Below are 26,614 nucleotides of genomic sequence, written 5' to 3' on the forward strand. Positions count from 1 at the left end.
GTCAGGTACGTAATCCCACCGCTGTCCAGGACATCTCCAAACACGTCATCGGGGCTCAGTTCGAAGCGGGACTCATTACTGAAGACAATTTTACTCCAGCCGATGAGATTCTACCCCCGAAGACATGTTTGGAGACGTCCCGGACAGCGTTCGGATACCACACTGACTGTCGGCCGCTTTTCGGCCCGATAATCAGGAGTGATGATCTGGGGTGCAATTTCTTTTCATATCAGGATGCTTTTTGTTGTCATCCGCGACACCCTTACAGCAGAACGATTTTCTACGCACAGTTCTGTTGCCCTTCATGGTAAGTTATCATGGGCTTACATTTCAGCAAGATAATGCCCGTCCGCACATGGCGTGTGTTTCTTCTTGCTTGCCAAATCCTATCTTAGTCGGCAAGGTCGTCACCTCTCTCTCCAGTGGAGAACATTTGGAGCATTATGGACAGGGCCCTCCAACTATCTCGGGATTTTGGTGATGTGACGCTCCAGTTGGACAGAATTTGGCACGATATCCCTTATGACACCCAACAACTCTATCAATCAATGCCAAGCCGAATAACTGCTTTCATAAGGGGCAGAGGTGGTCCAACGCGCTATTCACTCGCTCAGTTTGTTGAACTCTTTCTCTAGAATATATCATCCAATTTTTCTGAAATTATAATTTGTTTTTCTGTACATGTACATCACGTCTACCGATTGAAGTCCCATTCGGATAATTCCTTCGTTGTGCGTCGTTTATTGTCTTAGAGTGTAGTTTCCATAATGCTGTTCTCATATTTTCCAGACCTTACAAATCATTATAACGAAATACCCCATTCCACTTTATAACGAAAACACGTTTTTGCTGTATCTCGCTTGGTAAACAAGTTAACATAATTAAGATCAGTATTAAGAAATAGCTAATTCGGTCATGATCACCCGGTTCCACTGCCAGGTTGCAATATACACTCCTGGAAATTGAAATAAGAACACCGTGAATTCATTGTCCCAGGAAGGGGAAACTTTATTGACACATTCCTGGGGTCAGATACATCACATGATCACACTGACAGAACCACAGGCACATAGACACAGGCAACAGAGCATGCACAATGTCGGCACTAGTACAGTGTATATCCACCTTTCGCAGCATTGCAGGCTGCTATTCTCCCATGGAGACGATCGTAGAGATGCTGGATGTAGTCCTGTGGAACGGCTTGCCATGCCATTTCCACCTGGCGCCTCAGTTGGACCAGCTTTCGTGCTGGACGTGCAGACCGCGTGAGACGACGCTTCATCCAGTCCCAAACATGCTCAATGGGGGACAGATCCGGAGATCTTGCTGGCCAGGGTAGTTGACTTACACCTTCTAGAGCACGTTGGGTGGCACGGGATACATGCGGACGTGCATTGTCCTGTTGGAACAGCAAGTTCCCTTGCCGTTCTAGGAATGGTAGAACGATGGGTTCGATGACGGTTTGGATGTACCGTGCACTATTCAGTGTCCCCTCGACGATCACCAGTGGAGTACGGCCAGTGTAGGAGATCGCTCCCCACACCATGATGCCGGGTGTTGGCCCTGTGTGCCTCGGTCGTATGCAGTCCTGATTGTGGCGCTCACCTGCACGGCGCCAAACACGCATACGGCCATCATTGGCACCAAGGCAGAAGCGACTCTCATCGCTGAAGACGACACGTCTCCATTCGTCCCTCCATTCACGCCTGTCGCGACACCACTGGAGGCGGGCTGCACGATGTTGGGCCGTGAGCGGAAGACGGCCTAACGGTGTGCGGGACCGTAGCCCAGCTTCATGGAGACGGTTGCGAATGGTCCTCGCCGATACCCCAGGAGCAACAGTGTCCCTAATTTGCTGGGAAGTGGCGGTGCGGTCCCCTACGGCACTGCGTAGGATCCTACGGTGTTGGCGTGCATCCGTGCGTCGCTGCGGTCCGGTCCCAGGTCGACGGGCACGTGCACCTTCCGCCGACCACTGGCGACAACATCTATGTACTGTGGAGACCTCACGCCCCACGTGTTGAGCAATTCGGCGGTACGTCCACCCGGCCTCCCGCATGTCCACTATACGCCCTCGCTCAAAGTCCGTCAACTGTACGTACGGTTCACGTCCACGCTGTCGCGGCATGCTACCAGTGTTAAAGACTGCGATGGAGCTCCGTATGCCACGGCAAACCGGCTGACACTGACGGCGGCGGTGCACAAATGCTGCGCAGCTAGCGTCATTCGACGGCCAACACCGCGGTTCCTGGTGTGTCCGCTGTGCCGTGCGTGTGATCATTGCTTGTACAGCCCTCTCGCAGTGTCCGGAGCAAGTATGGTGGGTCTGACACATCGGTGTCAATGTGTTCTTTTTTCCATTTCCAGGAGTGTATAACGTCCACCAGGGACAAAACAAAAATTTGGTTCCTAACATTTCGTATAATTATTGACCGAATTTGAAAAATTAAAAATGCTGTCATAATCTACTCATTAAGAGCTATAAACTTATGTTAAAGGCTTAACACAAGTAAAACAGGTAGGAATTGTGTACATGTCGTGAGGCCGCATAGCTCACTACGCTCAAATTACTCTGACTATATTCATCCAGCATTTGAAAATGAGAGCACTTGGCGCCTTCCAAGAAGCTTTACACATAATTTCAAACCTTTTTTTCGCTAAAACTTCGCACAAAATTATCAGAGGAAAGCAGCTTCATTGCTTACTTTTACATTTTCTCTGTTCATGCAGTAAAACTTCAGCATCAGGTATGATGTTTCAATTTATTGCTTCTTTATTACTAACTCTGCTCGCAACACATTTTGCAGACCGTGTCCACATATACATTGTACGGAACATAGTTCAGGAGATATGACGTTGTAAACACTGAGAAGCGTGAAAAACTAGTTTTTGCTTGAAACGGAAAGCAAATTACCCCGACTACCGGTATCCAGTGTTTCTTAATGAGAACCCTTAGTGACTTCCAATAAACTCCACACATAATTTCAACGCTTTGGAACTTAACCGCGCTCACATACTTAACGACAAATATTTAACACATTAAATGATTTTTAAAGTAATCAGAAGTTTGAAGCTCTTTTAAGCATTGAAGCTCGATTCTTTAAATAACTGAGGCTTACTGATTTTACATTAACCAATACCATTATGTACATTCATTTTGCCGCAATTCGCGTTTCGATATCTCGAACATGTTATGAAAACTGGGAACGTTTACATTTTGTGGGGGATAATACATATATTCGAAACTACAACTGTTTAGTTGCAGTTATTATTTTGTGGTTACGCTTTAGGTACTTTACTTCCAATGTTTCTCATTTTGCCGGACGGAGTGGCCGAGCAGTTCTAGGCGCTTCAGTCTGGAACCGCGAAACCGCTACGGTCGCAGGTTCGAATCCTGCCTCGGTCATGAATGTGTGTGATGTCCTTAGGTTAGTTAGGTTTAAGTAGTTCTAAGTTCTAGGGGACTGATGACCTCAGATGTTAAGTCCCATAGTGCTCAGAGCCATTTGAACCATTTTTGTCCCATTTTCAGATGCAAGTCACTTAACTGGTTGCTAGTTTAGATGTGTAGCTGTGTGTAGGCAAAGACTCTGATAAGCTTGTGTTGGGGGTAATGTTTGTGTTGTCAATGATGATAATTAATCTGGACTTTCAGTTTTTATATTGGATTGACCTGTTATGTTCAGTCATTTCTACTTGATTTAACTATGATTTTCATTATGATACTCCTTTGTACTTATTCTTCAGTTATACAAGGCAACTGAAAATGAGTAAAGCAATTACAAACAGCTACAACTATTTGGTGCATAGCGATAGATTCATAAGAATTACAGAGACTGCACAGGAAAGTTCAGAATTTAGATCGTTGTACAAATACAGTGAATGTGAAGTTGGCGCAGATTTTACAGGAATTGAAACAAGAAAACAGAAAACGTACGAACTATGCTATGGCAATACTGGAAATCATGGAGGAACATCTCATTTTTAGCGATGAGGTAAGGTTAACCGGCGCAAAACTCCATTTTGATATGGGGGAGAGGCTCCGTGTGTAACTGAACATGTGGGAGACTCTCGCCGACAGTTAATGCGCTCTGTGCCACGTCAGCACAAGGAATGTACGCTCCATTTTTCTTCATTGAGCTAAGTGTTTCAACGAACATTTTCCTTGTCATGCTTGAACAAAGACCGATGCCACAGCTTCATATATATTCCACCGATTACGTCTTTCAGCAAAATGGAGAACCCCCTCATTGGGGTATGGAAGTTCGCTCTTAAGTAAACGTGTCCAAACCGTCGCATCTGTCGTACTGGACATAACGACGCTGTGTTCTAGTCTAGGCTACCTGTATCTCCCATGGATTTTTGGTTATGAGGACGTGTGAAAGGCCTTGTTTATGTAACCCTTCTGCCGGAAACAGTTTCAGAATTAAAAATGCGTTTGTGTCTTTAGCTCCACATACGATTCAGAATGTATGGCGTGAATTGGATTATTGCTTAATGTTGTTCGTCTACGCAGAATAAAATCTGAACTCTTTTTTACGTTTTCCGTAATTCTTATCCATGTATCGCCATGCATTAATGATTATAAACTTTTATAATCGCTACATTAATTCTGAATTTCTCTGTACAATAAAAAATTACTATATTTAATATGACATCCCACATAAGAACAACACCCATAAAATTATATAGGCCACAATCAGTGTAATGTATATACACTACGTGATCAAAAGTATCCGGACACCTGGCTGAAAATGATGTACAAGTTCGTGGCGTCCTCCATCAGTAATGCTGGAATTCAATATGATGTTGGCCCACTCTCAGCCTTGATGACAGCTTCCACTCTCGCAAGCATACGTACAATCAGGTGCTGGAAGGTTTCTTGGGGAATGGCAGACCATTCTTCAGCATACGTACAATCAGGTGCTGGAGGGTTTCTTGGGGAATGGCAGACCATTCTTCACGGAGTGCTGCACAGAGGAACGGTATCGATGTCCGTCGGTGAGGCCTGGCGCGAAGTCGGCGTTCCAAGGCATCCCAAAGGTGTTCTATAGGATTCAGGTTAGGACTCTGTGCAGGCCATTCCATTACGGGGATGTTATTGTCGTGTAACCACCCCGCCACAGGCCATGCATTATGAACGGGTGCTCGATCGTGTTGAAAGATGCAATCGCCATCCCCGAATTGCTCTTCAACAGTGGCAAGCAAGATGGTGCTTAAAACATCAATGTAGGTCTGTGCTGTGATAGTGCCACGCAAAACAACAAGGGGTGCAAGCCCCTCCATGATAAACTCGACCACACCACTTTGTGTGTATTGTGTATTGAACTGGTAATTATGGTGTATGCGTACCTGGAGACAGTGTTTGCGCAGCAATCGCCGACATAGTGTAACTAAGGCGGAATAAGGGAAACCAGCCCGCATTCGCCGAGGCAGATAGAAAACCACGTTAAAAACCATCCATAGGCTGACCGGCCCACCGGACCTCGCCACTAATCCGCCAGGCGGATTCGTGCCGGGGACCGGCAAGCCTTCCCGCTCGGGAAGCAGCGCATTAGACCGCGCTGCTAGCCGGGCGGGCTGCCACACCATAACACCACAGCCTCCGAATTTTACTGTTGGCACTACACAGATGATGTTTACCAGGCATTCGCCGTACCCACACCCTGCCATCGGATCGCCACGTTGTGTGCCGTGATTCGGCACTCCACACAACGTTTTTCCACTGTTCTATCGTCCAATGTTTACACTTCTTACACCAATCGAGGTGTCGTTTGGCATTTACCGGCGTGATATATGGTTTATGAGCAGCCGCTCGACCATGAAATCCAAGTTCTCCCACCTCCCACCTAACTTTCATAGTGCCCCAGTGGATCCTGATGCAGTTTGGTATTTCTGTGTGATGGTTTGGATAGATGTCTGCCTGTTACACAATACGACCCTCTTCAACTGTCGGCGTTCTCTGTCAGTCAACAGACGAGGTCGGGCTGTACGCTTTTGTGCTGTATGTGTCCCTTCACGTTTCCACTTCACTATCACATCGGAAAAAGTGGACCTAGGGATGTTTAGGAGTGTGGAAATCTCGTGTACAGACGTATGACACAAGTGACACCAAATCATCTGACCACGTTGGAAGTCCGTGAGTTCCGCGTAGCGTCCCATTCTGCTCCCTCACAATGTATAATGACTACTGAGTCGCTGATACGGAGTACCTGGCAGTAGGTGGCAGCACAATGCACCTAATGTATGTTTTTGGGGGTGTCAGGATGGTTTTGATCATATAGTGTATTATATGATTAGCTATAGGCACATAACCCAATACGTCTTCAAACAATACATAAACGTTGATACTGGTGCGATGGGTGAAAAAGGATAGTACTCGGTGCTGGCACATAGACTATTCCTCTCGTCTAAGAGCAAGAGTACCACTTAACTTAATGCCATTATCCGACAGACGGATCAGAAGCAACAATGTCACACGCGTTCATTCCATCAGACACTGTGGCGAATTTTTGAAGTGTATCCCACCGCACTAACAGGCTGTCTGGTGATCAGAAACGTTACGTCCCCATCTCATCAACTCACCTTGCCGGCTAAACATTGGCAAGGAAAGTATTTCCTAACCTCAAGAATCAAACCGATTACCTTCTAAGCGAGCGCCATTGAGCATGCCCACCAGGGCGACCTAGGCTATGGAGACGAGAACATTGTACTGTGACTTTGCCATCGGAAAATTAGTAACAGATCTTTTCGGTATTTATTTATCTAATATTTGCTTTGTACTTACTCTATTTATATAATATGTCGTGTTTTAACATTTTTTGAAGTTACTTGTAACTGATTAAAAAGTCGTGTCTCAACATAATAATAATAATAATAATTATTATTATTATTATTATAAGCAATGTAAAAAATTTTGTGTGTCAACAAAAGAATTAGTTGAGAGAATATACCCATGTATAGAGACAATGGAGGTTTAAAAAGGAGAATGCATACTAGACAGACTATATTTAACACTAAGAACTATTTTTGAGTTGGTTCTAAGTGCGCAGAGGGCAGAGAGGAACAGTTTGAGAGAATATAGTCATCCTATGTATATTGCCAGGTTTCTTGCGACTACACTGCAGAAGTCTCGCTGGGAAGCCCTTACAGTAGTCCTCCATATAGTCGCACCTCTCCTAATGTGATTTCCAATTCATGGCCGTCGATTTGCTTCGAACGAAAAGGTGCATAGGAGGCAACCGCAAACATTTTTCCATGAAGGCATTGACCATCTTGTCTCACAGTGGCATAAATGTATTAACAATTATGGCGATTGCTTTTGAAATAATAAACAGTTTGCATACTTTTTTCGATCTGTCTCGTTTTCTTTTGACCGCCCCTTACACATGGTCTCTAACCCTCTTACAAACTTCTACGACTTGTAGAGGAGGACTGAGTGGACAATATTTTTAATTAGAACTCATGTCCGACAGCCGTTTGGAAATATATTTGCTAGTAGGTATGCAGCAGGGTAGTCATGGGAGAGGGGGAGGGGTGCTTACGTCGGATCGGCTGATGTCATTTGATGCCTTTTCTACCTCTCTGATCTGGTTCAAGCCTCATTCAGACTTCTATGGTGTTAAAGCGACATCGTTGAGTACACATTTTCAGAATACACCGATATAATCGTTCTGTATGGCGAAGTTAACAGTAATGGAAGAGCTGGTCGTCGCCTGGATGAAGATCTTTCTCCACAACGTCCGACTCCGCTACAATTACGCAACGGCTTCGAGAAAGGGGCACCTTATCTTTCAACAGGAGTGACAGTGGTGCTTCAGGCAAACACCATACATCTGAATTGCAAGAGGCCGTACTGCACGATGTGTGATTGCGTAGGTACACTCAAGAGCCAAGGAAACTGTTACAACTGCCTAATATTGTATAGAACCCGTGTGAGCAAGCAGCAGTGCCGCAACATGACGTAGTAAGGACCCTAGTAATGTCTGAAGTAGTGGTGGAGGGAACTGACACCATGAATCCTGCAGGGCTGTCCATAAATCGGTAAGAGTACGAGAGGGTGGAGATCTCTTCGGAACAGCACGTTGCAAGGTCTCCCAGACATGCTTAATAAGGTTCTGGGTAGTCTGGTGGCCGGCAGAAGTGTTTCAACTCAGTTCCTGGAGCCACTCTGTAGCAATTCTGGACGTGTCGGATGCCGCATTGTCTAGCTGGAATTGCCGATGTCCGTCAGAATGCACAATGGACATGAATGAATGCAAGTGATCAGACAGGATGATTACGTACGTGTCACCTGTCAGAGTCGTATCTCGTACATGTATCAGGGGTCCCACATCACTCCAACCGCACACGCCCCACACCATTACATAGCATCCACCAGCTTGAACATGGAGGTTCCATGGAGTCTTCATACCTGTAAACGTCCATCCGCTCGACACAATTTGAAACGAGACTCGTCCGACCAGGCTACATGTTTTCATTCATCAACAGTCCAATGTCGGTGCTGACGGGCTCAGGCGAGGCGTAAAGCTTGTATGGCGCAGTCATCAAGAGTACACGAGTGGGCCTTCGGTTCCGAAAGCCCATATCGATGGTGTTTCGTTGAAAGGTTCGCACGCTGATACTTGTTTATGGCCCAGCATTGAAATCTGCGGCAATTTGCGGAAGGATTGCACTTCTGTCACGCATGCCTGTACCAGTTTCTTTGGCGCTTCAGTGTATAATATGTGCATTGAAATTGGTGGTTGCCTCATCGAGACTTACTTATAGTGGATTAAAATGTTAACAGTTTAACTGTAGACTACAGTGTGTGTGAAAACTGATTAAGTTTCCTTTTTGTTTCTTTGCTTATCAATGTGCGTAACTGTAAAACAACTGATGTACTGGGGCACACCAAGTAAATTACCAACCTGTTTTCAGATCGTTGTAGCACGGAAGCGGTACGTTTCCGGATATGGATTTATTATTATTATAACAGGATTGATCAATACAAAGATTAATTAATAACAACATCTTGTTCTATTCCTGTTATCCTCCACCAAGCCTCTTTATCCAGCGGATCTTCCTTGTCGATGCTGCGATGTTCCATTACTGCATTTGTGTGCTCTGTCCAAGAACGTCGTGGTCTTCCGCGCTTACCTGTGCCGGGTGGTGTACATTCATAAACCTTCTTTGGCCGTCGATGATCTGGCAATCTCATCATATGCCCGTACCATTTCAATACACTACTGGCCATTAAAATTGCTACACCACGAAGTTGACGTGCTACAGATGCGAAATTTTACCAACAGCAAGAAGATGCTGTGATATGCAAATGATTAGCTTTTCAGAGCATTCACACAAGTTTGGCGCCGGTGGCGACACCTACAACGTGCTGATATGAGGAAAGTTTCCAACCGATTTCTCATACACAAACAGCAGTTGACCGGTGTTGCCTGGTGAAACGTTTGTGGTGCCTCGTGTAAGGACGAGAAATGCGTACCATCGCGTTTAAGACTTTGATAAAGGTCGGACTGTAGCCTATCGCGATTGCGGTTTATTGTATAGCGACATTGCTGCTCGCGTTGGTCGAGATGCAATGACTGTTAACAGAATATGGAATCGGTGGGTTCAGGAGGGTAATACGGAACGTCGTGCTGGATCCCAACGGCCTCGTATCACTAGCAGTCGAGATGACAGGCATCTTATCCACATGGCTGTAACGGATCGTGCAGCCACGTCTCGATCCCTGAGTCAACAGATGGGAACGTTTGCAAGAACACAACCATCTGCACGAACAGTTCGACGACGTTTGCAGCAGCATGGACTATCAGGTCGGAGACCATGTCTGCGGTTACCCTTGACGCTGCATCACAGACAGGAGCGCCTGCGATGGTGTACTCAACGACGAACCTGGGTGCACGAATGGCACAACGTCATTTTTTCGGATGAATCCAGGATCTGTTTACAGCATCATGATGGTCGCATCCGTGTTTGGCAACATCGCGGTGAACGCAGATTGGAAGCGTGTATTCGTCATCGCCATACTGGCGTATCATCCGGCGTGATGGTATGGGGTGCCATTGGTTACACGTCTCGGTCACCTCTTGTTCGCATTGACGGCACTTTGAACAGTGGACGTTACATTTCAGACGTGTTACGACCCGCGGCTCTCCCCTTCATTCTATCCCTGCGAAACCCTACATTTCAGTAGGATAATGCACGACCGCATGTTGAAGGTCCTGTACGGGCCTTTCTGGATACAGAAGACGTTCGACTGCTGCCCTGGCCAGCATATTCTCCAGATCTCTCACCAATTGAAAAGTCTGGTCAATGGTGGCCGAGCAACTGGCTCGTCACTATACGCCAGTCACTACTCTTGATGAACTGTGGTATCGTGTTGAAGCTGCATGGGCAGCTGTACCTGTGCACACCATCCAAGCTCTGTTTGTCTCAATGCCCAGGCGTATCAAGGCCGTTATTACGGCCAGAGGTGGTTGTTCTGGGTACTGATTTCTCAGGATCTATGCACCCAAACTGCGTGAAAATGTAATCACATGTCAGTTCTAGTATAACATATTTGTCCAATGAATACCCGTTTATCATCTGCATTTCTTCTTGGTGTAGCAATTTTAATGGTCAGTAGTGTAATTTTCTTTCAATTCTATCTATCAATGTATTATATGTCTTCATTCTAGGTCTTACTTCATCATTAGTTTTCCTTTCGATTCTTGATATTCTGACACTCCTACGCAAATGATCCATTTCCACAGCTATCAGTCTTCTTTTGAGATCCGCATTTAAGATCCATTGTTCTGATCCATAGCATAGCACTGATTCAACCATTATCGTACTTAATCTTTTCTTATTGTTGTTTGAAATACTCTTATCCCACCAAGAAGAATGCATACACCCTAACACTATTCTGCTTTGCTGTATTCTATATTTTACTTCTGTATGGCCCAATCCATTTTTATCAGTATGTGCCCCGAGATATTTAAATTTCTCTACCTGTCTCATAACTGCTTTGTCACTGATGTGTACTTCAAATTAACATCACTATTCACCACCAGATACTCTCTTTTTGATAGACTCATTTGTAGTACCCATATGTTGTGTTCCTGATATAATCGTCGTATCATCTTGTGCTATAATAGCTTGATTGTCAGCAAAACTTAATGGAAAACATCTCTACATCGTTGACAGTTATACCCATTCCCCTGCAGCTGCTCTTCCAATTTCTGAGATCCACTTCTGCATATCAATTGAACAAGATGGGTGACATACTGCAACCTTGTCGCAAACCTTTAGTGACATTAATAGGTTCTGATATCCGGATATGGGTTCCAGTTCAAAATGTTATCTACCCAGTCCTTTCTATAAGACCTGGAAGTTTGTAAGGGAAGTTTTAGAAAACCCTGTGTACAGGGTGTCCCAGAAATGTTGCGACAAACTTCTAGGGATTGTAGGGGATGTCTTGAGAAACAAATCAAGGACAGGAACCCGCGTCCGGAAACGTCATCAACAACGCTACAGTGCGACGAAGTTACAGCCGCTGAGGCCTGTCACTTGGTTCAAACGGCTCTGAGCACTACGGGACTCAATATCTGTGGTCATCAGTCCCCTAGAACTTAGAACTACTTAAACCTAACTAACCTAAGGACATCACACACATCCATGCCCGAGGCAGGATTCGAACCTGTGACCGTAGCGGCCACGCGGTTCCAGACTGAAGCGCCTAGAACCGCGCGGCCACACCGGCCGGCGGCCTCTCTCTAGGCGCAACGTTGTTTGTGGTTCAGTGGTCACGAGTGATTGCGATGATCGCCAGAGGGGAAGGTGGAGCTAGCTACTGTGTAGAAGGTCTTGTCTCCTATGAATGTGATGGTATTTTGCCTCGGTCGATGACGGTTTGACGCACTGGTTTCCATATACATTTTATTTTTCTCCTGTATAGGGAAAAACAATGGCGATTTTAGAGTGTTCCAGAAGAAAAATAAACTGTGAATAGAAACTCGTGTTCGTAACTGTCATCCACCGAGGCAACAGAGCATCGCATTCATAGGAGACGAGATCTTGCTACGCAGCAACCAGCCCTATCATCTCCACTGGCGATCGTGGAAGTCATTCACAATTACTGCATAACTAACATTGTCGTGAGACGTTCCACCCATGGTCCGTCAGCGCACAAGTCACGTTTGCTGTCGAAGGGGTGGCCTAATGGAAGGCGCTGGCGCCAGTGGCTTCGACACCCTGTAGCGTCGATGGACAAAGTTATCCTCGATTTGCTCGTTAGTACGCCCTCTACAATCCTCAAGTTTGTCACAACATTTCGGGGACACGCTCTCTCTCTCTCTCTCTCTCTCTCTCTCTCTCTCTCTCTCTCTCTCTGTGTGTGTGTGTGTGTGTGTGTGTGTGTGTGTGTTCTCGAATGGCGTCAAAACACCGTACTGTTCTACCTCTGCCTTAACAATCACTTTTTTGTGTTTAAAGCAGTCTAGAAGTAGTATCGGAACTGTTTACTGCCCTGTATTACACTTCATGTGTTATGCACCTTTCTCCTACGTGCGTCTTCTAGAAATTATAAGCCACAGACATAAAAAGTCGCTTACAAAACCTAGTTCGACCTATTTTCGAGTAGCGTTCGTCAATAAGGAGCCCTTACCAAATAGTGTCAGTGGAATAGTTAGAACAGACTCAAAGACAAGCTGTACGATTATTGAAGTGTTGGTGTAGCCAACGTAAAAGTCAAACTGGAATAGGTGACGCTATAAAGAAGCAGCCGGGCGGCACATACGAATAGTATGTCTTGAGAGCAACGGATGTTGACTTGAGAAGTAATATACGCTGAAGCGTCAAAGAAACTGGTATAGGCATGCGTATTCAAATACAGAGATATGTAAACTGGCAGAATACGGTGCCGACATCGCTGCGGCCGGAAAAAGATCCTGCAAGAACGGGACCAACGAAGACTGAAGAGAATCCTTGAACGTGACAGAAGTGCAACACTTCCGCGAATTGCTGCAGATTTCAGTGTTGGGCCCTCAACAAGTGTCAGCGTGCGAACCATTCAACGAAACGTCACTGATATGGGCTTTCGGAGCCGAAGGCCCACACGCGAACACTTGAAGACTACACGACACAAAGCATTACGGCTCGCCTGGGCCCGTCAACACCGACACTGGACTGCTGATGACTGGAAACATGTTGCGACGTCGGACGAGTCTCGTTTTATATTATATCGAGTGGATGGACGTGTACGGGTAAGCACAACCTCATGAATCCAATGGACCCTGCATGTCAGCAGGGGACTGTTAAAGCCGGTGGAGGCTCTGTAATGGTGTGGGACGTGTGCGGTTAGAGTGATACGGGACCCCTGACGGTCTAGATACGACTTTGACAGGTGACACGTACGTAATAATCCTGTCTTATCATCTGCATCCATTCATGTCCATTGTGCATTCCGACGGATTTGGGCAATTCCAGCCAGACAATGCGATATCTAACACGTCCAGAATTCCTACAGACTGGCTCTAGGTACGCTCTTCTGAGTTTAGACACTTCCGCTGGCCAGCAAACTCCCCAGACATAAACATTATTGAGCATATCTGGGATGCCTTGCAACAAGCTGTTCAGAAGCCATCTCCAAACCTCTCGTACTCTTTCGGATTTATGGACAGCCCTGCAGGCTTCATGATGTCAGTTCACTCGTCGGCCGGGGAGGCCGAGCCGTTCTAGGCACTACAGTCTGGAACCGCACGACCGCTACGATCGCAGGTTCGAATCCTGCCTCGGGCATGGATGTGTGTGATGTCCTTAGGTTAGTTAGGTTTAAGTAGTTCTAAGTTCTAGGGGACTGATGACCTTAGAAGTTAAGTCCCATAGTGCTCAGAGCCATTTGAACCATTCAGTTCCCTCCAGCACTAGTTCAGACATTGAGTCCATGCCACGTCGTGTTGCAGCACATCTGTGTGCTCGCGGAGGCCCTACACTATATTAGGCAGGTGCACCAGTTTCTTTGGCTATTCGGTGTATAGGACAGGTGTCATTGGTCAAACCTGAGGTTTTTTCTTTTCCCTAACGTTCATCTCGTCCTGTATGGGGTCCGTCTCTTCACGATTTGGTAAATTTCATTTTATTATTAAGTTTGTCGCCGGATGCTCTTTCTGAGGCCAGTGGATTGGGGGTGGGTGATGCGGGGGTCTGGAGATGTGGGGGGGGGGGGGGGAGGGGGCAGGGAAGATTCATGTGCATCTGTCTGTGGCTCGTGTACTTCGTTCTGAGTGAATGTAAACCTTCCCGACAGTACTGCTGATAAAATTTTCTCAGATTTCCATCGGAGTGGCTGCCTTAGTATTCCGCGACGTTTCGATGCCACTCACCTTCGCGAGAAGAAAATGATTAGTGTTGTGTACATAGTTCCGCGTAGTCAGCGCGTACACAACTTTCCCACTAGAGCGCGCCCCGCTAAGCACAACAGCGCAGGCGCAGCGCTCGTCCGACTCCGCACTACGAGATGGCGCTGCCTTATAGAGGGACCAAATTCTGCTTCCGCCGATCCGCGTATTAATATGTAACGCAGCCAATGAAATCGCTGCTAACGTAGAACCTTTTCTCCTCGCAGATCACACTCGCGCAGTGATACCTGAACGCGCGAGGCATTATAACGAGTGTACAGACCTCCAATTAGTCAGTCTGCACCAGTCTGTACTAGTTCTACATTTGCCTGTACCAGTCTATAGTCAAGTTTCAGTCTGCGCCTAATAAGATTACCATATTCCTGTACATAACCATGAGGATAAATGAATAGACATTTTGTCAAGTATCAGAGATATGTGAGAATAAGATTAACATACCAAGACCAAAGGAACTTCAGATTGTCAATTGTAAACAGCATCCAGAGTCAAGTTACGTAATGTCTATGCTTTTTATTATTTTAATAAATGTGTGTGAACATTAATCAAGTCCTGTTTAAAGTTGGTCATTGTCAATCTGCTACTCTAAGCGTGCAAGTGGCATTTCTATCGTCTGACCTAACAGCAGAAGATGAACACGCCACGATAAGACCACGACATATTGCTGACACTCGCCTACTTCGTTAGAGCGACAAGTCAAATATTCTGATGGTGTGTGTACCGAAGGTCTTACAGTACGCACACCACAATTAGAGTGGCACTCATGGAAACGGCGCATTTTAACTGTTTGTGTGTCGTATTCTCTTAGGTGGATTTTTAGGTACTAGCCCAGCGTCATACACTGGTTGGCCTGTGTACCAACCAACGATAGCTAATCCACCGCACGGATGATTCGATGTCGGTCAGACCCACCTCCTTGTCTCGCAAGCTAGCGCGCTGCGCGTTTCGCTATACGAGCAGGTCACTGGTCAGAGCTGAGACATCGTATCGTATTCTTCACTGCTTCTATTCTACGCCCAAGTATCAAATAGAAAGGCCTGCACCAGGCGGTCAGACAACCCCAAATACGCCATACGGTAATTTCATTTTACACTGCTTCCGTCGTACGAATAGCTTTCATCCGAACTTGGGGTATCTGTGGACGAGTGCCAGCGATGGCCACGCAGCGGCGTCGGAGGCGGCGCGGCCTGTGGCGGCGGCAGCCACTGGGGGCGGAGGGCGCTAGCGGAGGGGGCGGCGCAGCCAGCGGCGGTCCGCGCACGCGCACTGAGTGACGCACGCTTGTGTCCGCAGGGCCGGTGCAGCAGCCGCCGCTCGCTCGAGTCCGCCGCAGCCGGCGACAGCGCACGCATGGCGGCGCGTAGACCCGCCTGGAAGTACATGCTCGACTTCTCCATCTTCGCCGTCGGTGAGTACCGCTGCGGCGCAGCCTGTCGCGCGATTTCCGCTACCGGTACGTATCCACGTGCCACCGGGTTCCGGCAGCATATTGTTTACAAGACTTGAAGTCCGCAGTTCTGCTGTCACCCCGTAAGTTTTTTTTTCTTCGTCCCTTACATCTATCGTTTTGCCTACGGTAATTTCAAGTGCGTAATAGTAAACACTGTTCTATTACGGATGTTCCTTCGGGCTGTCGATATATCTCGTAATGTTTCTTACCGAGTTGTTTACTATTCGTTTAAAAGACGAGGAAATGCAGTCAGATCTCATGGAAAAGATGTTACGTTGGCTTTATGGAAAGTGTTTGGACATTATCGCCTACCGCTGTTTATAATTACGACGCACGAACATCTACTGCCAAGTAAGCTGCTAGCTGTGATAACGTCGTGTGCAGTGCCATACGTACGAAATGACGTAAAAGCAACTGTTCTGCACTTCTGTGATCCATCCGTGTCTCGTGCTTCCTGAATAGCTTTAGTTGAAGTCTATCAATAATTTAATAACTGTATGCATCTGTTTTAAACCCATAATGCAACTATATCGCGATGTCACTATGGAGATTATGACGCACCAGCTGTGTATATCGCACCGCAACAAGAAAAGCGACGCAAGTCCAAAAATTGCAATTTTAGTGTATGTCAACTGAAAAATACATGTGAAGTGCCGAAATGAGGACGGAAAACATAATAAAACGCCTGCTGGTGTGGCCGAGCAGTTCTAGGCGCTACAGTCTGCAGCCGCGCGACCGCTCCGGTCACAGGTTCGAATCCTTGCTCGGGCATGGATGTGTGTGATGTCCTTAGGTTAGTTAGGTTTAAGTAGTTCTAAGTTCTAGGGGACTGATGACCTCAGAAGTTAAGTCCCATAGTGCTCAGAGCCATTTGAACCATTTGAACAAACAGAAGGAAAAATTTTGTTGGTTATGTTATATTTCTTTTACATTTCACGTACTTCTTTGTTATAATAGTAATGCAGGAACATTCTACTAACAGGAATAACCTTAAATCCTGTAACGGCTCGTATGTGGTATTTACAGCACGAGTAGCAGAAGATATGTGAAATATTAAGTCGCATGTAATGACCGTTTATCGTAACTCATTCATGACACAATTATGAAGGCACACAAACAAACAATGAAGCGCTGCTGTAGCGGGCGTTCCCGGATAAGCTTGTTGCAGGCTTGACAACGGCAGCCGCAGAGAAAATAACGACGCGCGCGTTAACATATTTTGTGATACCGTTCCGTATCCTGACTTCACAACACAAATTAGTCAACATAGATTAGGTTAGTAATTATGTATTATTATTACTAGTTTTCCTGATTACAGAAATAATACTACGAGATGAAACATTATCGCAGACAGAGACGCACAATGACAGTGTTGCGTACATCTATTATGTGTCTGATTGGATGCGAGATGGAACAGCGGATGAGATTTTATCTTGTTACTATGCAATTTTAAATATTTGCATGACATTCGTATCAAATGATTTTTGATAAAGGCATTGATAATTCCAACCTTCGGTGCCCCACTATCGCCTTTCGATGGAAGTAGATGGTAAACCGTGACAACAGTGGTGTGTACAACAGCGATTTCAAGACATCCTGGACGTTTATGAACTTAAGCTAGTCATTGCTGTCAATAATACGCTGTCAGTCGCTTTGTAACAGTTACCACAGTTACTACTACTCAGACAGTTGTGGATACTATAAACATGAAGGAGCATGAAGTTTTCCGCATTCAGTCGGTCTAACTCTTATCACTTGTGACCTTACAGTTCAAAGAAAGAAGCTACACGATAGGAGGAACAGTATCCTTTGCGATCCGCATGTGGACAGTACAGATTTAGTAGTAATAACCGAATAGATGTGCGCTTGACACCCCTTATATACGCAAGGATCTAATCAGATCACGAACGCACTATTCTCCGGACGTTTCTAAAAACCGTTAGTATCTCTATATGAATACGTCATACAATCTTTCATTCGCCATTTGTTTTAGAGTCTCTGAGAAAATACTACACATTGGTTAAATCCCCGCTTGAATGGTGCAGATGTAGTAAAAATCTTTGGTGCATGTCTAATGAAGGAAAAGAACTACGTTACAGGTACCCTCTAAGGAGGCCCATCTGTAGCTAAAGAATCGCTTATTTGAATGTTTTCGTTAACATAATATATCGCTTGCGTTGCCTTGGGTTTTCATCTTGCGGCGCATATTGAGAGTACATTATTACTGCGGCCTATCAACAAGACAAGTTGTCCACCACCGTAGCTGAGTGTCAGCACGGTAGCTCAGCGTGTTCGGTCAGAGGGTTACCGGCCCTCGGTAATAAAAAAAACTGAGTGAACGGATCAACGATGAACTTAAGGAGCTGTCATAGAACACCCGCCCCGAACAATAATAATAGTAATAATAATAATAATAATAATAATGCCGGCGCTGTACCTCGCGGTACCTCGGTCAGAGCGCTGGCTGCTCTCTGTAATGCAAAAACTGAGTGAAAGGATCAACAACGAACTTCAACGGATGTCATGTGACGTGCGTTACGACCAAACACAACGAACAAAATGCAAAAAAAAAAGAAAAAAAGGGAAGTGGACAGCGCGCCGGCTTGTCATGCCGGGGTTCCGGGTTCGATTCCCGGCTGAGATGGAGATTTTCTCCGCTCAGGGACTGGGTTTTTTTTATCGTCTTCATCATCGTCATTTCATCCTCCTCGACGCGCAAGTCGCTGAAGTGGCGTCACCTCAAAAGACTTGCAGGCGATCAGGTCTACCTGTCACACGACATTTCATCTCATTTCAACGTGACAAGTTCTAGTTAGGCAAGAGAGGAAAGATTTAAGAGAATGGGAGAGCAGAAAGTGAAAATAATGCAAATTTCTTTGCTTCGCTTCTTTTGGAAAACCTGTATGTGTAGATAAATACCTTAGGTTATTACACATCTTAAACTTTACGTAGGGATTCGGAGAGTAAGTTACACATGTTGTCCCACGCTACGATCTTTGCACGTCAAGAATGGCGCATTGTCAGAGAAGAATACACGCTCCGAATTTTCTGCAGACACAGTTCTGCTGTGGTACGGATAACACGTGCTTCTCAGAGTGCTAGGGAAATGGCGAGGCAATTGGAAAGTTACACCAGCTGTGAAATCGCGTGACAGTACAATTCTTGTAGACAAAATGTCTAAATTGCACATACATTCACTGTGAAGTTGAGGCGATATACGGACCGGATGCAATGCCGCATCCAACCATAGTGAAATGCTGGCAACAGTTTCACCAAGGCCATACAGATGTGGGTTGTACTGATAGGGACGCTCTCATCTTCCACCATGCAATTTCAATCTTTTCGGAAAGTTGAAAGAGATTTTCCAACGATGAGGAGGATCTCACAGCGGTTCTCGAATGGCTCCGTCACCAAGGAACGGATTTCTATCGTCAGGGAGGTGAAAGATTGGTAGAACGCTCCAATCATTGTTTACAGAGACTTCGTGTCAATGTTGAATAATACGTAGTGTCCTGTGTCTGTGTCATTTTGACGAGTAGTGCAGCATTCAGTAAGCGTCACTTGGCTTGTCATAATAACGTGTAACTTGCTATTTGAAACCCCCTCGTATATAGTTACGAAATGGTTCAAATGGCTCTGAGCACTATGGGACTCAACTGCTGAGGTCATTAGTCCCCTAGAACTTAGAACTAGTTAAACCTAACTAACCTAAGGACATCACAAACATCCATGCCCGAGGCAGGATTCGAACCTGCGACCGTAGCGGTCCTGCGGTTCCAGACTGCAGCGCCTTTAACCGCACGGCCACTTCGGCCGGCCCGTATATAGTTACATTTTTGCTGAGAACCTTATCGGGTTTTCTTCAATCTTTAATTGGCGTAACACCTTCATATTTTCAAAACCACCGTGCTGGTTAGAACAACTAAAGATCGTTGGAAAACCGAAACACATCTTGACATAAATAAAGGTTGTCTAAAGCGGCTGGTTGTTGTATTTCTTCCAGTAATTCATTCCACAGTCACGGAGATGAAACACGATCGATAAATTTCTTGGATCTGTTCTCCCATATTACTCTAAATTTAGAGTGAAAGGCCATTCCTTTCTACATAACGCGATCGACAACAGTCTCCGCTTCCCTCGCCGTAAGACTAGTGTGCTCTGGACTGTTGTAATTTCTTATGACTTTTAACTTTATTGCTGGTACTTTTTCTGAATATTTTAAGCTGTCATGTGACGGAAAAGTCATGAACATCTTTCACACGGCGCTGCACTTTTCATTAACCTTATTGTTCACCTCTCGATCCATTTGAAGAAAACGAACATTTCGTGTCTTCTTTGCAAGACGAGAGACACTCCGACTCAGTCACCATATCTTCTTGCGTGCTTGAAGTATATACAGGTGTTATTTTCGTGCTTTCTTGACCGAATCGCTGTATACAGCACCAATGAACAGATTTATTGAGTAGCTATCATTGTTGCGTTGTTATTCTTCGTAAACATCGGTCTCCAATGAGGATAGAACCTTCGCCAGTGCAAGTTCATAATGCAAGCAGTTTGTCAGGTTGCGCGGAGAGGACACTGTTTATAAAACGGGTAATAGAACTAAAAGTTCTAACGAGCACGTAGACAGAAGTGTCTTATGACTAAATGCGTAGATCTGAAAAGTCTACACGCCTACAGAATTAGACGCGAACCATCGAAAAGGGGGGGAAAAATAACCTGGTGAATTATGTAGCCACCGCCGCACATAAAACGGTAGACCGTTCAATACAGAGGCAGATGTAGAGCATCGTGCGGAATAACTCAACAGAACCGCCAGCGGTAGTTATCCGTGCAGCAAACACGGTGGATGGCGGGCAGCGAGAAAGATTCATTGTCATGCGATCAAACGGAATTTTGCGGTGTTCGTCTGTTTTTGTTACTAACATGTGTTTCACATGTTGTGTCATAGACGTACGTGTGTCGACTTCAGAATAGCTTTTCGTAGTAACTAGAAAAAAGAAACATGCTTCATAACTCCGTCACCGAACGATTTGGCTCTGTGGTTTACACAGTGGGCTAGGATTCGGGAGGACGGCTATGCAAACCCCCCACCAGGCAATACAGATTTAGGTTTTCTACTATTCTCGTAAATCGTTATAGGCAAATGCCGGAATGGTTCCTTTGAAAGGGACACCTCCGATTTCCTTTCGCATCGTTCGCTAATCCGAGCTTGTGCTCCGTCCTTAATGATATCGTTATCGACAGGGCCTAAACCTCATTTTGCTTCTTTCCTTTCCTCACAAAACTGCCGGTTTGTCAGACAAATGTATGTATCTCGCAACACGATAAATATCTGTAATGTCTTCCTTGTGTGCACTATTTCATGTCCATAGATTGGACCGTCATATGGATTTCTGAAGATGACGTTAGTAAATTACATATTATACACATACAAATTCTAAATACTAACGCCTTGTCGACGCAGCCTCTGTTCTGTCACTGACTGTCGTCTCAGTTCTACTTAATTCACATCCCATCCTCTTTTCGATGTCTTTCAAATACTTCTTCCTAGGCCATCCTCTCCCTTTCTTCCCCAGCACTTTGTCTTCTTTCTGTCTCGAATGAAACGTCCAATAAACTCAATTTTTCTGTTTTCCATTTCCTTTAAAAATCTCCTTCTAGCTCGTTCTTGTCATTTTCCGCCTTATTCACATTTCAGCAGCTTCAAGTCCGTTTCTTTCAAATTTACACAGAGCTCAACTTTGTTCCACAGAGCAGTGTGGCCCATTGAAACGCTTTTGTAAAACATTTTCTGATATCTACATTTGTATGTTTGCTGGTTAAAATGTTTGTCTTTGTCATTAATGCGTGTGTTGCTAATTCAACCCTTCTATTCACTTCCATTAAGCATTCATTGTTCTCTATGAGTTTACTACCGAGATAACAAAATTGTTTCACCTATCAGTTCTGACGTCATCAATTTTTGTATTGGTGTTAATTCCTTCCCTATTTTTTTCGCACCTCCGTTATTGTAGTTTTCCTGTTCACGTTGAGTTTCCATAGTTTAAAAGTGTATGTTGGAGCTTGCAGCATTCTATCCATTTCTTTTTCGGAGTCTGCAACTATTACGATATCCCCTACATCCGCATTTGTACCCCTCAAGCCACCATATGGTGCGTGGCGGAGCGTACCTTGTGCCATTACTAGTCATTTACTTTAGTGTTCCACTCGCAAACAGAGCGAGGGAAAAACGTCTGTCTGTATCTCTCCGTACGATCCCTAATTTCTCTTATCTTATTCTAGAAGTCCTTACGTGAAATGTACGTCGACTGCAACATAACGTTTCTGCATCAGCTGCAGATGAGGGTTAACTTAAATTTTTTCAATAGTGTTTCGCGAAAAAGAACGTCGTCTTGCCTCCAGGGATTCCCACTTAATTTTACGAAGCATCTCCGTCGGGTGATGATCGAACCTAGGGGTAACAAATCTGGCATCTGCCTCTGAATTGCTTCGATGTTTACCCTCAGTGCGCCTGGTGGGGATCGCAAACACTCGAGCAGTACTGAAGAATGGAAAATCTGATGTTGTGAATCCTTTCACCATTGACTTTTATTCCCTTGTGTCTTCTTCTTCACGATCTGAATAGCTTTCTCAATTAACACATTAAGTAAATGTTGAGATGGTGGACATCCTTGTCTAACTCCTTTTGTAAGCGCGGTCTCTTCTTTGTACACATACGAGGGGCGTTTGAAAAGTCCGTGCAAATGGCTCTGAGCACTATGGGACTTAACTGCTGAGGTTATCAGTGCCCTAGAACTTAGAACTACTTAAACCTAACTACCCTAAGGACATCACACACATCCATGCCTGAGGCAGGATTCGAACCTGCGACCGTAGCGGTCGCGCGGCTCCAGACTGTAGCGCCTAGAACCGCTCGGCCACTCAAGCCGGCGAGAGGCGGCACCACCGGCGCGTATTGAGGTCATGTTTAATTAGTGGCATGTTTGGAAAGAACGCACACCAAGTTTCAGACATACTGGTCTATTTCTTTGTGTTTGGCATTCGTGTAAATCAAGGAAGTCGAGTGATTGTCAAAAAATGGACGAAAAAGAATTTCTTGTGGTGATTAAACATTACTTTATGAAAGGCAAAACGCCTTAGGAGAGTAAAGAGAAGCTTGATAAACATTACGCTGACTCTGCACCTTCGATTAGGACAGTTTATAAGCGGTTTCAAAATTTTCGGAGTGGACATGTGGGCACAAGTGATGCTGAACGTTCTGGACGCCCTGTCGAGATTACGACTCCAGAAATCATTGATAAAATCCATGATATGGTGGTGGGGTGGTCGATGACAGAGGTGCACGAGATTGCTAGTGCTGTGGGCATCTCGAATGAACGGGTACATAATATTTTGTATAAACATTTGGACCTGGCCGACCGCGGTGGCCACGCGGTTCTAGGCGCTGCAGTCCGGAACCGCGCGCCTGCTACGGTCGCAGGTTCGAATCCTGCCTCGGGCATGGATGTGTGTGATGTCCTTAGGTTAGTTAGGTTTAAGTAGTTCTAAGTTCTAGGGGACTGATGACCTCAGAAGTTAAGTCCCATAGTGCTCAGAGGATTGAACCATTTGGACATGAGAAAGCTCTCCGCAAGATGGGTTCCGGGATTGCTCACACTTGACCAAAAACGGAATCGTGTGAAGTATTGCAAAGATGGTTTGCAGCTGTTCAGGAAGAATCCGCAGGACTTTAAGCGTCGTTTCTTCACTGTGGATGAAACATGGTGTGGTGTCACCGCCAGACACCACACTTGCTAGGTGGTAGTTTTAAATCGGCCGCGGTCCATTAGTACATATTGGACCCGCGTGTCGCCAGTGTCAGGGATCGCAGACCGAGCGCCACCAAAAGGCAGGTCTCGAGATACGGACTAGTACTCGCCCCAGTTGTACGGACGACGTAGCTAGCGATGCACACTGACGAAGCCTCGCTCATTTGCAGAGCAGATAGTTAGAATAGCCTTCAGCTAAGTCAATGGCTACGACCTAGCAAGGCGCCATTAGTAACATTGCATGTATCTAAAGAGTCTCACTTGTATCGCCACAATCTCCAGATGTACCAAAAGGATGGATTAAAGTTAAGTATTCCAGAAGCTACGTACTTTTCTTTATAGTATTCATTACGTATCCTGTTTCAGACCTCACGCACCCTGCTTTGGCTTAGCTCGTGCCTTTCGGCTTCCTCTCATTGTGCCTAGGCTGTCTTGTCTAGACACAACACATGGATACATTACTATACTCCTGAGACCAAAGAACAATCTAACTAATGGGTTACCAAGGGAGAATGTGCACCAAAAAGGCGAAGACCATTCCTTCGGCCGGAAAGGTTATGGCGACTGTCTTCTGGTATTCGCAAGGGATAGTCCTCATCGACTCCCTGGAAAAGGGTAAAACTATTACAAGTGCATATTATTCATCCTTCTTGGATCGTTTGAAAACCGAGCTGCAAGAAAAACACCGGCGAGTGGACCGCAAAGAAGTCCTTTTCCATCACAACAATGCACCAGCACACACCTCAGCAGTTGTGGTCGCAAAATTAATGGAAATAAGATTCCAACTCGTTTCACATCCCCCCCCCCCCCCCCTATTCTCCAGACTTGGCTTTCTCGGACTACTATTTGTTCCCCAATTTGAAGGAATGGTTGGCGGGACAAAGGTTTTATTCAAACGAGGAGGTAATTGCAGCAGCTAATAGCGATTTTGCAGACTTCGACAATTCCTATTATTAGAACAGCGTTGGACGAAGTGTATAAGTCTAAAAGGAGACTACGTCGAAAAAATAAAAAAGATTTACCCCAAATACGTAAGTAGTTTTCATTTTTGCACGAATTTTTCAAACGCCCCTCGAAAACAGAAAAAAACGTAGGCAGTTGCTGTTGAACGTCTCAGACTTACGTTCTTACAGACATTTATTACTATGCGAATTTGGAAACTCTAAGCATTCTTCAAAAACTTGTTGTTTCATGCAACGAAACTTTGCAGCCACGCCGACCGTGTTCGCACCGGAGCGTAAAGGCAGCAGCAGTTCTTTTGCTCAAGCAGCAGTGGTGTGTCGGTGGAAGCTTTCAGCAGGCTGCTGTCATCGGGAGGAGAGGCTCTTGAGGCAGTGTGCCGGCTGGGGCCTTTGTTTCGTGGCGGGGCGTCGGCAATACGGAAGAGGGCAGCAAAAACAAACCCGCTCGCGCAGCGCGTGGCGCTGGCGCAGCTGTTATCAGTAACAACACAGCGCGGCGCGGCCAGATGAGCGAAGGCTCGCCCTGCTGGCACGCCGGGCCGAGCGTCTGGAGCAGATCTCTCGCGGCCGGAAGAGCAGACTCGCCCCGTACAAAGGCCACGGCCCAGGCGGGCACCTGCCTACAAACACCGCGGCCCGCGCGCTGACAGCTCGCAGCCGCCGAGCCAGCCTCTCACCGCCAGGTCGCCGGCCCGGCCGGCCTGCAGGAATGCAAATTTACAACTTCAAAACGCCGCCCTGTGACCACCGCGCACGCGTGTTGTTTACGGGAGTTTAGACGCCTTTAGAGTCTCGCTTATTTATCCGTGTCAACTGACCGCTTTCAATACAGGAGGAATACACTACTGACCGTCATCTCTGCAACACCAGGAAGGATGGCAAACAGTCATTTTGATATACATGACGCGCCCAAGAAACTCATATAAGCATGCGTATTCAAATACAGAGATATGTAAACAGGCGGAATACGGCGCTGCTGTCGATAACGCCTATATAAGACAACAAGTGTCTGGCGCAGTTCTTAGATTGGTTATTGCTGCTACAATGGCAGGTTGTTGTTGCTGTTGTTGTTGTTGTTGTTGTTGTGGTCTTCAGTCCTGAGACTGGTTTGATGTAGCTCTCCATGCTACTCTATCCTGTGCAAGCTTCTTCATCTCCCAGTACTTACTGCAGCCTACATCTCTCTGAATCTGCTTAGTGTATTCATCTCTTGGTCTCCCTCTACGGTTTTTACCCTCCACGCTGCCCTCCAATACTAAATTGGTGATCCCTTGATGCCTCAGAACATGTCCTACCAACCGATCCCTTCTTCTGGTCAAGTTGTGCCACAAACTTCTCTTCTCCCCAATCCTATTCAATACCTCCTCATTAGTTATGTGATCTACCCATCTAATCTTCAGCATTCTTCTGTAGCACCACATTTCGAAAGCTTCTATTCTATTCTTGTCTAAACTATTTATCGTCCATGTTTCACTTTCATACATGGCTACATTCTGTACAAATACTTTCAGAAGCGACTTCCTGACACTTAAATCTATACTCGATGTTAACAAATTTCTCTTCTTCAGAAACGCTTTCCTTGCCATTGCCAGTCTACACTTTATATCCTCTCTACTTCGACCATCATCAGTTATTTTGCTCCCTTAATAGCAAAACTCCTTTACTACTTTAAGTGTCTCATTTCCTAATCTAATTCCCTCAGCATCACCCGACTTAATTCGACTACATTCCATTATCCTCGTTTTGCTTTTGTTGATGTTCATCTTATATCCTCCCTTCAAGACACTATCCATTCCGTTCAGCTGCTCTTCCAAGTTCTTTGCTGTCTCTGACAGAATTACAATGTCATCGTCGAACCTTAAAGTTTTTATTTCTTCTCCATGGATTTTAATACCTACTCCGAATTTATCTTTTGCTTCCTTTACTGCTTGCTAAATATACAGATTGAATAACATCTGGGAGAGACTACAACCCTGTCTCACTCCCTTCCCAACCACT

At 45.6% G+C, this 26,614-nt stretch overlaps 1 protein-coding gene across 1 annotated transcript in view; it reads left to right on the plus strand.

The window, feature by feature from the left end:
* LOC126474705 (phospholipid phosphatase 1-like) overlaps nucleotides 1–26,614 on the plus strand; it is a 782,821-nt gene that overhangs the window by 456,463 nt on the left and 299,744 nt on the right. The window contains exon 2 of the mRNA XM_050102182.1: nucleotides 15,687–15,801. Coding sequence (XP_049958139.1) covers nucleotides 15,687–15,801 — 115 coding nt within the window. The remainder of the gene's footprint in view (nucleotides 1–15,686; nucleotides 15,802–26,614) is intronic.

Source organism: Schistocerca serialis, chromosome 4 (genome assembly GCF_023864345.2).
Source record: "Schistocerca serialis cubense isolate TAMUIC-IGC-003099 chromosome 4, iqSchSeri2.2, whole genome shotgun sequence".
In the NCBI taxonomy this organism is placed as follows: Eukaryota; Metazoa; Arthropoda; class Insecta; order Orthoptera; family Acrididae; genus Schistocerca; species Schistocerca serialis.